Source organism: Ursus arctos, chromosome X (genome assembly GCF_023065955.2).
Source record: "Ursus arctos isolate Adak ecotype North America chromosome X, UrsArc2.0, whole genome shotgun sequence".
Taxonomy (NCBI): domain Eukaryota; kingdom Metazoa; phylum Chordata; class Mammalia; order Carnivora; family Ursidae; genus Ursus; species Ursus arctos.
In genome coordinates, this window is record NC_079873.1 from 11,772,937 (window position 1) to 11,786,638 (window position 13,702).

At 43.7% G+C, this 13,702-nt stretch overlaps 1 protein-coding gene across 4 annotated transcripts in view; it reads left to right on the top strand.

Annotated features, from left to right (window-relative positions):
* The window catches only part of BMX (BMX non-receptor tyrosine kinase), a 48,771-nt gene that overhangs the window by 12,110 nt on the left and 22,959 nt on the right, over positions 1-13,702 (top strand). For 2 of the 4 annotated variants that reach the window (XM_057310233.1, XM_057310234.1), the window contains exons 5-9: positions 1,154-1,273; positions 3,830-3,894; positions 8,394-8,569; positions 11,373-11,441; positions 12,121-12,174. In XM_057310233.1, the coding sequence (XP_057166216.1) occupies positions 1,154-1,273; positions 3,830-3,894; positions 8,394-8,569; positions 11,373-11,441; positions 12,121-12,174 (484 nt within the window). Of the gene's footprint in view, positions 1-1,153; positions 1,274-3,829; positions 3,895-8,393; positions 8,570-11,369; positions 11,442-12,120; positions 12,175-13,702 lie in introns of all 4 variants that reach the window. The other 2 variants (XM_026478083.4, XM_026478085.4) reach the window with 1 other exon arrangement.

Consider the following 13,702-nt stretch of genomic DNA (forward strand, 5'->3'; position numbering starts at 1 on the left):
ACAGGATTGAGCTCCACGTTGGGCTCCGCTCTTGGCGCAGAGTCTGCCTGGGATTCTCTCTCCCTCTCCCTCTGCCCCTCCTGCCTTCTTTAAAGTGAATGAATAAATCTTTAAAAACTAACAGCATATTTGAAAAAAAAGAATTTCATTTCTTTATATTAAACATTGCCTTATTCCCATTATTTTTAAAATATGCACATATTCCTAGAAAAGCCCCACAAACGATCCTTTGCTTAGTGTAAACAAGTCAAAGTCACAAAAGACAAAGCAGAGATGAGGGACGGTTCTAGATCAAGGGAAACTAGAAAACTAAAGGCCATATGTGATTGTGGATTGGATCCCCAATCAGAAACAGTGAGTGATTATAAAAGGTATTACTGGAACAGTTGGGAAAATTTTGAATATAAAATATTCAGCAATACTGTTGTATCAGTGTCAAAGTTCCTGAATTTGCTCATTGTATTATCGTTATGTAAGGGACCGTCCCTACTAACAGAAGTCACATGCTGATGTACTTATGGGTGACGTTATTTAGGTCATGATATCTGCAACTTACTCTCAAATGGTTAACAAAAAATAATAATTAAAATTTTTAATAATAATAATATGTATGTACAGAGAGAAAGAGAAAGCAAATATGACGAATAGTTAAAAATTGGTGAGTCTGGGTGACGGGTATATGGACATTCATTGTACTACTCTTGAAACTCATTTGTGCGTTTGAAAGGTTTCAAAATGAAGAGTGGAGGGAAGTACATGTTCATTAGAACCTTCTTCTCTTCTTGCTGAGATCTAGGCCTATTCTTCAGCCTCCTGCACCCCATGTGCCCTAACCCACCTGCTTCCTTCACAGATGTATTTCTGAAACCCTAGATCGCCAAGGTAATCTATATATACATTTTCCAGTTTTTTCAGTAAGACTGATGGAAGTTATTGTGTTGTTCTCAGTCTATACCTAGGTAGACTTTAAAAAATTTTTGGCTTATTAACTTTGGAGTGAAAGACTTATATCCTTCGGGAACCATTTGCTCTTACCCTGGTTGCTGGCAAAATAAGGTTTTCATTGTTCTGTGATAACAGCACTTACTGAATGTGTTTCTTCTCTTGGGCCAACATTTGCTCATGCTGTGTTTTCTTCCTGCCTGTTCCCCAGAGATAAGGGGCAACCCCCACCTGCTGATCAAGTACCACAGTGGGTTCTTCGTGGACGGAAAGTTCCTGTGCTGCCAGCAGAGTTGCAAAGCGGCCCCAGGATGTACTCTCTGGGAAGCATGTAAGGTGACCCACCCCCTTTGTTGGGCTGGACCCTGGGAGGATGGTGCCCCATTAGGCAAACCTGCCAAATTCCAGAACAGCTCACCAGCTTGGGAAAACAAGATGTGCCAGATTGGTTGACATCATGAAAACCCAGCCTCAAAAAATGCTATCGGGCACATGAAGTCTAATTCCAGGGTCAACTGAGTCATGTTCATTAAAATGATAACAATATTAACATTTGCCGTTCTTTCATTTCATGAGAAATGTTTTTTTAATTGGAATCATGAATCGAGCAAGGAACTGTGTATTTCCTCCCATAATTCTTCCTGGCTAAAGATAAACTCCAAATGGGTAGAATGTGGAGAACACATCACCATGGCTCATAACCTAAAATAATAAACTAAAAAAAAACCCCAACATTCTTTTTAAAAATATGTCAAAGGATAATATTTAACACTTTGAATCACCATATATATGGCAATGATGGACCACCAAGTTTTACAAGACATATTTAAAGGGTTTACCGTTCTGTACATGTTTACTGATTTCTTAATAACACCACAGAAGGTACTGAAGGGTCTGCTTTAAGTGCAATCAGATTCTATCCAGAGTTATATTCCTAAGAAAATCTGCCTGAGACTTTATCTGGGGATAGAGAAAAAGCCCGCCGAGTGGCTCTGAAGGGCAAGGGAGGGAAGGAACGAGATTGTTTTCCGCTTGTGCCCTTTAAGGTCCCATCCCATCTCTAGGATATTTACATGAGGCAGTCTTTTTCTCTTTTTTTAGATTTTTTAAAGATTTTATTTATTTATTTGAGAGAGAGAAAGAGAGAGAGAGCAGGGGGGGAAGGAGCAGAGGGAAAAGAACAAGTAGACTCTGCGCTGAGTGTGGAGCCCGAGGCAGGCTTGATCCCATGACCCTGAGATCACGACCTGAGCCGAAACCAAGAGTCAGACACTTAACTGACTGAGCTACCCAGGCGCCCCATGAGGCAGTCTTACATATTTTAGAAGTTTATCATTGTTTACCACAGTAAGTCGTGAATAATTTAAAAAGGAGAAATTATTCTGGTAACAGTTTTACCAGCCTGAACAAAATATGCTTGGATTACAACTTTAACGATTTAAATAAGATCAGCAGCGTGATACTCAGCAGTCGAATTCACTCCATTACAGTATTGACACCCGACAGTCACATTAACGAGATTACTAGTAATTTGACAATAAAAATCAATGAATATTCATTGTGCTTTCTATCTTAATTAGACTACACAATGAATATTTATTAATCTTAAGTATATCACATTGCCCTTTATACTCAGGAATTATAGTGACTGAATGAACTATACAGAAATTACTGTATGTAGATCCTCCCTCCACTGTAAGGCCAGATTCTAGCTCTGACCCTAACTCCTTGGGAAGAAGTAGGAAAAAAGGCCAGAGGGAGCACTCCCTTGGGATTATCTCTGTAGGCTCAGGCTGGATGGCATCTGCCCTATGTTCTGGGTGCAACAGGCTCTTTGCCAGCCTCAGAGGAAAACTACAGAACTTGGAGGAGCCGTGGCCCATGAGCAGCTGTGATATCGTTTATCTAGCCAAGTATAACTTACTCCTCTACTGAGTTACAGGGCAGCCCAAGGGTACAGTTACTAGGAAGGAAATAGTTGAGAGCCCTTGCTTCCTTCTGTCTCCAAAATGCCCTGGACCATTCCTTTCCCAGGGTACGTGGCCTACAAGTAAGTTTACCATACACCCCAGTTTGTTCGGAGCAGCTGGTGACCTGGCATCATTATTAAAAGCTTACTTACCCCTGTAAGAAATGTTCCAGGCTGGTTAGTACATTATATGGCCGCTCTACTTATAAGGCACATAACGGCTTTACACCCATACCCTGGGCATCTATCTAGATGTGGAAATGGAAAGAGAAACCAGAAATTATCATAAGAAATGGGGGGGGGAAGTGTGGGATAGGTTTGTTCACTTACAAATCAGCTAGCTGGGGTGCCTGGGTGGCTCGGTCAGTTAAGTGTCTGTCTTTCGCTCAGGTCATGATCCTGGAGTCCTGGGATCGAGCCCCACATCGGGCTCCCTGCTCAGTGGGGAGCCTGCTTCTTTCTGACCCTCCCCCTTCTCGTGCTCTCTCTCTCTCAAATAAATAAATAAAATCTTAAAAAAAAAAGAAATCAGCTACTTAAAAGCATCTCCTATGAGTCAATCAAAGAGGAATCAGACGTGGATTCTGACCCCTAGCGTCATAGGTATTACCGAACGAGATTAGGTATCTGTATTTCAAATACAAGGTAGAAATATGATATGAATTAAGAGTTTAATTTAGAGGAACTTGAATTTTTTATCCATTTGGGGGAGGATATTGATAATCAAAGGTGGAGTAGTGGTGTTTGAGTTGGGTGTTATGCAGGAAAACAACAAAATCATTCCAGATGCTGTGTCTAAATTCACATCATCTAAAGCATTGATCGCATAAGCTAGTTCATTCTTTTGACTCATAACATTGGGTGTTTGCTTTGTTCTGTTTAAAGTTTCTTCTGATATTACTTGATTTTGCTTTTCAGATGCTGATCTGCACATTACAACCCATGAAGAGAAACACAGACTTCCCATCTTCCCGGACGGAGTGGTAAGCCAACATTAAACAATTTTTGCATAACCAGGATATATTAAAATACACTAAAAGTTGCCAGATTCAAGACTAGAAAATATGGGCTGTGTTCAGACTGCTGAGCAAAGAGAGGACAAAGGTGAGCTGTCACCGACAGCAACGGCACCGTTGAAGGCGAAGTTCCAATATCGAATCATTTTACCATTTTATATTGTCGTACTTAATAACTGCGCCTTTTCTAACCTGTGCGCACATAAATAGTCACCAAAAAAAAAAAAATGGGTGCATGTGGGAGACGTCCTTACGGTGGCATTACACATGACAGGCAGCTGTTATTCGCTGCCATTCCTCCCCCAGGAGCAGCATGGCCAAGACCTCCTTGTGTGAGTATCCTGGTGAAGGATGGGACTCCATAGGACACAAGCAGAAAATAAGCGAATTCTTTCCTTCCATTATCTCTTCAAAGCCACTTGGTGGGCTTTCTTCTCTGTCCCTGAATGGAGATTCCATAGTTTTCCAGTTGGTCTCAGGTGAAACAAAATGTCCCAATTACTAGTAGTCATGAGAAGAACCTCTAAATTGTCCCTCCCAACGTTCTAATCATACGACTCCAGACATCACTCCAAGTTACAGCTTCTCCCCTTCGTGTAGCTCAGGTGAGCATCAGCTGCCAGCCACGGAGAAGCTGAGATTTCTGACTCTTTCATGGTTGGGGCCCAGGAAGAGGGGGTCCGATGAAAAACAGTCACTTGTGGCTGATCCCATCATGATTTTGGTAGGGGTGGCTTCTGGGTGAGACAGTTTTCCGGTGCTAATTCTTTAGCTTATGGGAAGCGTTTGTGGGTTCACCACGAGAGTGCAGACCCAAATGTAGTTTTATGACAGAGGGGCTGTCTTGACCCTTAGCTCTCGAGTTTCTACTGCTCACATTTCTGCTGGGTCAGTTCACCCATCCTGGACGGAGTTCCTTTCAAGATGGCTCCCAGAACCCTCTCCCAAGGGCGGAGCTGGCCTACAGTACAACAAACCAAACCTTGACTGCTCTGGGTCGTACAACGGTATGTGACTCTCACCGCACGCGCTGCTGCTCTGCTTTCCTGGGTTTGTAGCCACAACCTCCTGATTTTAGGCTTCCCAGGCAGGTGGCAGCCTCCTCAAATGCCAGCAGACACATAAAATGGCCTCCCAGTGATGCTCTAGAAAGTCTCCTAAAAGTAAAGGAGTGTCTCTACCCACCCATTTGCTCTACAGTGTCTTGGGTACTTATTTTCATCTGCGCACGCTCACACACACCTCTCTCTTTCTAAGTTAAAACCATAAAATCTTTGTGAACCAACAGGAAATCCATTATTGGAGTAGGTTCAATTGTGTCTCCCAAATTCATGTTCACCCAGAACCTCAAAATGTGACCTTATTTGGAAACAGGTCTTTGCAGATGTAATTAATTAAGGACTGAGATGAGAGCATACTGGATTAGGATGTGTCCTTATAAGAAGAGGAGAGGACACAGGGAGATACACAGAGAAGAAGGCCATTTAAAGACCTAGGCAGACCAAAATAAATAATCCAGTCAAGAAATGGTCAGATGACATGAAGAGACACTTTTCCAAAGAAGACATCCAGATGGCTCACAGCACATGAGAAGATACTCGACATCACTTGGCATCAGGGAAATACAAATCAAAACCACAATGAGATAGCACCTCACACCTGTCAGAATGGCTACATTTAACAACACAAGGAACAACAGGTGTTGGCGAGGACGCAGAGAAAGGGGAACCCTCTTACGCTGGTGGTGGGAATCCAAGCTGCCGCAGCCACTCTGGAGAACAGCATGGGGGTTCCTCAAAAAGTTGAAAACAGAACTACCCTATGACCGAGCAATTGCACTACTAGGTATTTACCCAAAAGATATAAAAATACAGGTGCAAAAGGGCACAAGCACCCCAGTGTTTATAGCAGCATTATCAACAAGAGCCAAACTATGGAGAGAGCCCACATATCCCTCAACTGATGAATGGATAAAGAAGAGGTGGTACATCTATACAGTGGAATATTACTCAGCCATCAAAAAGAATGAAATCCCGCCATTTGCAAGGATGTGGATGCAGCTAGAGTGTATTATGCTAAGTGAAATAAGTCAGTCAGAGAAAGACAAATACCATATGATCTCACTCATATGTGGAATTTAAGAAAGAAAACAGGTGAACATATGGCAAGGGTGGGGGGAAGGGAGAGAGGGAAACAAACCGTAAGAGACTCTTAACGATAGAGAACAAACTGAGGCTTGATGGAGGGAGGTGTGTGGGGGATGGGCATTAAATAGGGCACTTGTCATGAGCACTGGGTGTTGTCTCTCAGTGATGAGTCACTGAATTCTGCTCCAGAAACCAAGATTGCCCTGTATGTTCACTACCTAAAGTTTAAGTAAAATAAATAAATAAACAAACAAACACCTAGGCAGGAGATTCGAGTTATGCTGCCACAAGTGAAAGAAGCTGGAAGAGGCCAACGAATGCTCTCCCACAGAGCTTTTAAGGGGAGCGCGGCCACAGTGAAGCCTTGGTTTTGGACTCGGGCCTCCAGAACCACAAGAGAACAGAGCTCTGTTGTTTCGTCCACCAAACGCGCGCTAATTTGTCGCGGCAGCCCAAGGAAACCAACGTAATTATAAAGGTTTGAGGGTTTTCTTTTGGTATCAGCCATTCTAGGTTGGCTACGTGCGCTCGTCCTGAAGCTTGAAAATTATGGCCTTACACGACACCTAAGAGCAATGTCCGGAATAAGCAAATCTATAGGGACAAAGGGTTGATTAGTGGTTGCCCGGGGCCAGGATGGGAACAGGTGACGGCTAACGGTCACAGGGGCCTTACAGGAGTGACAGCAATGTGCTCAGACCGGATTGTGGTGATGGTTCGCCCAACTGGATCAATTTACCAGAAGTCACCGAATTCTACACTTACGAACGGTAGATGTTATGGTATGCAAAGTATAATCCAGTAAAATTTGTTTTAAAGAAATCTAAGAGCAGAGGATAATTTAGGAGCCACAAACCATTGCATCTAATCTCTGGCAAGGAATTCTTTGGGAAATGTGCTGAAAATTATCAGTCGGGCAAATCAGTGGCCAAGGGTTTCTAAGTCTGTTTTGATTGTAAACTGCCCTAAGGGATCAGGGATCAGCGAGAGTATCATGAAAAACATGTTTTCCTTTGTTTTGTTTTTACCAGAACATTCAGTAGAGGACTTACTTTGCGGAGCTGAGGAAATTAAAAATCCACTTTCTAGCCATTCTGTTCAGCTTTCCGTTTAGGGAACTTTCCACAGCATTTATCTCTGAACAGAACCACTGCATAGCTCATAAACAGCAGTGTCCTGCACAGCGAAAATTTCCAGGACGTCGATCCCTGCAAAAAAGTAAACATACGAGTATGAAAAATTAAGTTCGGAGCTTATTCCTTTTTACGTGAATTTTTAATGGAAGCATAACATGCACTCGGACAAGTGTCCAAGCCCGAAGTGTTCAGTTTGGTGAATTTTCACAAACAGAACACATCGTGTAACTCTCACTGGAATCAAGGAACAGAACATCACAGAACCCCAGGGGTACCATCATGTTCCTTTCTCGTCACTGTATCCCGCTGAGAGTAATCACTAGCCTGACTTAGAACATCATAGCTTACGTGCTTGGTTTTGACCTTACATCAATGGAATCATTAAGTATATAGTCCCGCATTATCTGTCTTCCTGTGAGATTGACCGACGCGCCAGTGTGTGGTCGTAGTTTACTCTCACTGCTGTACAGGATTCCACTGTGTGACTATTACCCCTGCATTCGATTTATTGCTATTGTAACAAATGGCCACAAATTGAGGGACTTAAAGCAACACAAATTTATCCTCTTGAAGTTCTGAAGGTCAGAAGTCTAAAATAAAATGGGTCTGCACAGCTGTCTTCCTTCTGGAGGCTTTAGGGGGGAAAAGCTATCTCCTTGTCTTTTCTAGCTTCTAGAGGCAACCTACATTCTTTGGTTTCTGGCCCCTCCTCCCTCTTCAGGACCAGAAGGGGAGCACCTTACGTTTAGTATAAAATAGGCTTAGTATTTTACTCTTTAAATGGGCATTTAGGTCATTTCCAGTTTTTATCGAGTTGAAATAATTCTGCTATGAACATTCTTATATGTGTCTTTTGATTGCACTGCTGGGTGTGCATACAGACTTTCTGGCTCGCAGGGTATGTGCAGGCCCGCCTTGCGCAGATTCTGCAAACAGCCTTCAGTGTGGCTATACGCTCCGTACTCCAACCAGCCGAGTGTGAGAGTTCCAGTTGCTCCAGATCTTTCCAAAACTTAGTACTGCCCTGATTGCCCTTGTCTTTCTTTTCTTTTCTTCCCTTCTCTCTTCTTCCCTTCCTTCCCTCCCTCCCGCCCTTCCTTCGAGCTGATGTACTCAGCTTGCTAGTTCCCAGTACACGAATCCGTGCCTCACTGTGATATATTAAATCTCTCGTCCTCCAAAGCTGAAGATTCCTCGAGCAGTTCCCATTTTCAAAATGAATGAACCGTCTTCGAGTACCGCCATGGCCCAGTACGACAGTGACTCAAAGAGAAACTACGGCCCCCGGCTAACTGCCGACACGCAGCATAGTCCAAGAGAAGAGCGCCCTGACTGGTGGCAAGTAAGGAAACTGGAAAGGTAAGCTTCAGCTTTCAGTCGGGCTGCCCAGCACGTAGCATAGAATTACCCCCGGCCTAGGACGTCAGCCTCAAAGCTGCCCACCCAGGCCTTAGCTGAGAAGGGCCCCCCTCCGAAAAGGCTCGGTGCCTGAGCCACGAGCCTGGGCGAGCCGCGGGCCCACTGGGACCAAACGGCATAGACTTCCCATCTAGAAGACCAGACCTGTGATCCAAGCAATACGTGCGCATTTTAGTCCCTCCTCTTTCTCTCCCCCTTTCCCCCAAATAACCCTACCTGCCAGAACTTGGAAGCTTTAAAATGTAGCCTTTACATGAGACAGTTCCGGGTGGGCTTACTTTTGTCCTGTGCTTACAAATGACGAGTAACACTCCCAGCGAGGCCTCGGCTGCCTTCTCAGGATGGACCCCTTCACCTCTCCCGACGTGAGCAGTCTTCTCACGTTTTTTAAGCCAAAAGATGCTAAAGCCAGAATGAGAACTACCTTGAAGGCTGTACCCAAACTGTGTATCTCTTCAGGGCCTGGGACCAAGCCGGCCCCATACTTGCTGCTCACCAAAGATTGAATTGAATCGCAAGATGACAATAAAGGGTCAAGTGACTGTCCTTCCCTCTTTGCTGCCTCAGCCTTCCTCCCCATCACGTTCTTCACTGTCTGACGTGTCCTCACCCAGTTCTTAGCCTCCCTGCAGGGCACTGGGGCCTGTCTTCCCCACAGTGGACAAAGAACATCTCTCTGACTCCCCAGAGTCTTTCTTTCCTCCCTCGTGCCCTTATTTTTTTTTAAATTCTTTCCATCCTCATCATTTTTACCTAAAGCAAATGCCTCACTGTACCGATGCTACAGCCACAGGGCCACACAGAACTTGAAAGAATGGAAGTGTATTCTTGCTGTTGCTTTCGGTGTAACAAATTGTGGTACTTTTCATTTCAAAGAGGAGCTAGAGTCCAAGTGTATTAATCTACACCTGGCACCTGAGGGGGCGCGTCACATTTCTTTGCCCACAACCCAGTGTTCTTATGGAAGGAGACCATCAAGAGACGCAGATCCCAGGACAGCGGGTGTCATGTCCGCTTTGTGCCAGGCCCAGTCCCTACTGGAAGCCCCAGGGATTCATTGAGGGAAATGTGCAGCGAAACTGATCAGTATTCAAATGAGTTGTCAGCACTATTAATTCACGGGGGCGGGGGGGGGGGGTAGAGTCACCGACTCCTGGGTGGCTAGATCCTAGCTTTATTGAAAATGCTGACTTTTTTTTCATCATGGATTTTTTGCATTAATTATTTTTATTTTTAAAAATTTCATTAACACGTTATTTACCTTGACTACTGAGTTTTTCTGACACCCCCTTAGATTTTGCACCCAACAGTCAGTCCTGACCTTAGATTTTTCCCTAGAACTTGAGAAAGCTAGTTATCTGAACAAAGAGTTGATGAATCACTTCTTAGCCTGAGTAGCATTACGTCAGTGAATGAATGATAATTGCTAAAAGGTCTTTGTGGATTGAATTTTAAAAATGCAGTCATGATTCTCAGCTCACATAAGTAGATAATACTTTTTATCAACTATCCTCACTTGAGCTGCTTTTTAATTTCTTCTGAATAAAATAATGCATGCTTCCATTAAAGCCTTCAAGTATCGCAAAACATCCAGGGTACGTTCTCCTAGAGTGTTTTCTATGCACATGCTACTGTGTGTAGAGAATTGAAAAATCAGATTCTCACCCCGTAGTCTTCTGTGCCACTCTCTCTTCACTTCACATCTTGGACCTTTTTTTCCATTTAACTACATGAGGCTACACTTCAGTTTTAATGTGAAAAAATATTGAATGGTGGTAAAACATAACATACTTTTTGCCATGTTAGTAATTTTTAAGCATACAGTTCAGAGGTGTTAGGGACAGTCACACTGTTGTGCAAGCTACCCGATTATTGTGACTGTCTATACAGTGTTCCATCATACGGATAAACCTAAGAGATGTACCATTGGTGGACATTCTCCGTGTGTTCTTAAAAACAACATAAAAGCTAAATAAATGGCTTAGCATTTTAAAATAAGAGTTTTCTTATCAAGAGATGTAGTTTAAAAAAAAAAAAAAAAGCCCTGCTAGTGAGCGAGGCTCTTCGGAAAGCAGAGACGGTGGCGTTCCAGCATTGAGGGCTTTCTCCAGGCATTCCTGGAAATGGAGCCAGAGAAGCATTTCCTTGTTAAGGAAGCTTGTCGCTATGAAGGGTGGTTTTGAAAAAGAGCCTGAGATAGGAAGGCGAGCAGGAAATAGGTCCTACATTCCAAGCAAAACAGCCTTTGGACTTGGAGAGGCAGGCACTTCCTCACTCTCTGCCTAACACCCAAAACGGAGGAGGGAAAATGACGGGGGGCAGAGGGTGATGAAGATCTTGCAGATCCCTCAACCCCATGTGGGGTTAAAAGCTCAGTGTTTTCCAGACTTTTCGTTGCAATTGCAACGGCCAAGAGGAAAATCACACGTTAAAATATATAAGTGACCGCATGCTTGCATAGCGACAAGAAAATCAAGGCAAACCCAGTCAAGATGATCTCGTCATCCAACATTTCTATTCACGGTTCTCTTCTGTTTAGGCACACTGTCAAGCCACCACTGGTTATTGGGGTCCCTGCGAGGACGAAAATGTGAAAAGGACTCATTAGCTTAAATTCCCAAACCAAGTGAAATGTGACGGTCACAATGTTAGACGAAGCCAAATGATATCTAACAAAACTATTTTTGTCCTTTAACATGTATAATACACAGACATTTACAAATTGTATCTTTTGTCGCAGCAGTGAAGATTTTGCTTCCAGTAACCAAAGGGAAAGGACTGTTGCAAATCACAGCACCTCAAAGATGTCATGGTAAATCAAATGCAGATGCTCCTTCAGTCTAGGATCTGCTTCCATTTGCAGGAAAACTAACCACGTTTGCATTCACTTTGCAACTAGACTTCACGTTTAAGGGAAAGACGAACCAAAAATTTCACAACCAAAAAATTCACGTAGTTTGCCTCTCTGAACCCTTCAGTTGGTCTGAATTAATGACTCGTGGGTGACAGTTTTCCTCACACTGACACTTCCCATCCATCATTCATGATACGCACTGGTGTTAGCATGAACAGTAATATACCTGGCTTGGGCAGCCCTAGCGGGAGGAAAAACCCCCTAAAGTCAAGCAACTCTTCTCAAGAATTGCTGTGTACACATCCCGAATTTTTTTTTTAACCTCATACTACAGCTGCTCCCGAAGGCATTCATCTATTTCATGAGCCCGCTCTTCCAGAAGAGTCAAACAAATCCATGTTCCTGGGGGCCTCCTGTAGCAAAGAGCCATTTTCTTATTAAACTGGGCATGCACCCAACTTTTGAGTGATTCTCTCTTCACTTCGCAGATATCTTCCCAAGTGCAAAAAGGGAATCCTGACAGTCTAAATTTTATTTATGGGGGTAAAAGCAGGGTGGGATTCGAGATTGCACCGCTAGGTAATTGCATTATTTCTTGATGTTTTTTTGCATTCATGTCATTTCCTCTCTTCTTAAGGGGATTCCCTGAGTCAAGTTCATCTGAAGAAGAGGAAAATCTGGATGATTATGAGTGAGTTTGAAAGTCCTCTGTGTTCCTCTAAAATGAACATAGATATTTCTATTCCATTCTTCCCCAAAGGCATTAGAGCAAATGTCTCAGACTTGCTCGGGAGGCTGTATTTACATGGGTAAACTCATGTGAGGTTCTGGGCCATTTATCTGGATGATGGCTGGGTTGTTACCGAGGGAAGTATTTTTCCTCAGTCCGGATTATCTAAACTGGCTGTACATAGTCATTGGATTTATCTATACCCCTGGCGTCCCCTTCACCTGACTTTGTCTTCGTACACGCAGCATATGACATTTCTGCCACGTATTTCTGCCCTGGAGGTCTCTGGCCAGGGTGACGTTTGAAGGCTCTGATTAGCACTTACTCGTCCTGTTTTTGAAGTTATTTATGATACAGTAACAAGGTAGCGCAACTGGACTTGAACGTGACCGCATTTATGTTGAGAGAGTCCTATTTCTAGGGCGACCTTATCATTTAACATCCAGATTAGGACGTTTTAGAACGAGAGAGTGCACTCTTAAATATTACACCTGGACATCACGCATGAATTGGACTCTTCTGGGTGAATAAAAATGTAGGATCACCCCAACTATACTGAGACAGGTTGTCCTGGGGACCATTAAGGTCCTTTCCAAAATCTAAGACTATATCCTTCTACAACTAGGGACAAATAAGTCTCCGGAACTTATTTAAAGTTGGCATTAAGGAGAAGTGGGAGGGATAGGGCAGAGTGCGTCTCCCGGACACCTGCTTCCGAATGGTGGCCAGCTCACTTGAACACCAGGATTGTGCATCTTTTCAGTTCTGTTTTTGTATGAGTTTGGTCACTGGTATATCGGCTCTAGGTACAGCGAGAGGTTTTATAAAGTACATGTCACTGTTTCGACTCTTTGTCTTACCTCTGACCCAGCGTGGCCCTGGGCGTTTGCGCCACATTAGGGAAGATGTGCCGTAGGCCCCGCCCCTCCACAGCATGGCGTTTTCACCACCTTCTAGCTCCCATTGATCCCTACCTTCTTCCCCAACATCCACCCTCAGGAAAGCCTCTGATGGAATAACGCAAACTAAGACATAAAAGACTGAGAAACACCAGCACCAAAATTATCCAAAGATAATAGCTCTTTGATGGATGACAAAGACTTAAACCATGAGAGTGAACCTCTGATGGTGGGTGTTCATCTTTAGCATTTCGATGAATTGGAAGTCTCTCTTTGATTTGGAAAGCCCAGATCTGACCATATGGACGATCTCTAACTCCATCATTTCTAATTCGAATGGTGCGTGAGAGGTGTGCACTGGGGAAACCTCAGGAGAGACATGCCCGCTTCTAAGTCGAAGAGATGCTGAAGGGCAATCAGGAGCAGAGGGCTGTGTGATCCGGGGCTCAGCCTCTTGCGCTGTGCTTGGTGCCCCCAGCTTCCTCCTCTATCAGTGGCAATGAAGCATTTGTTTGGTGGGCAGAACTTCATGAGGAATTCTTCTCTGTTCTATTGAAGGCTGAGGCACCGAAGTTTAGATGGAAAATCAT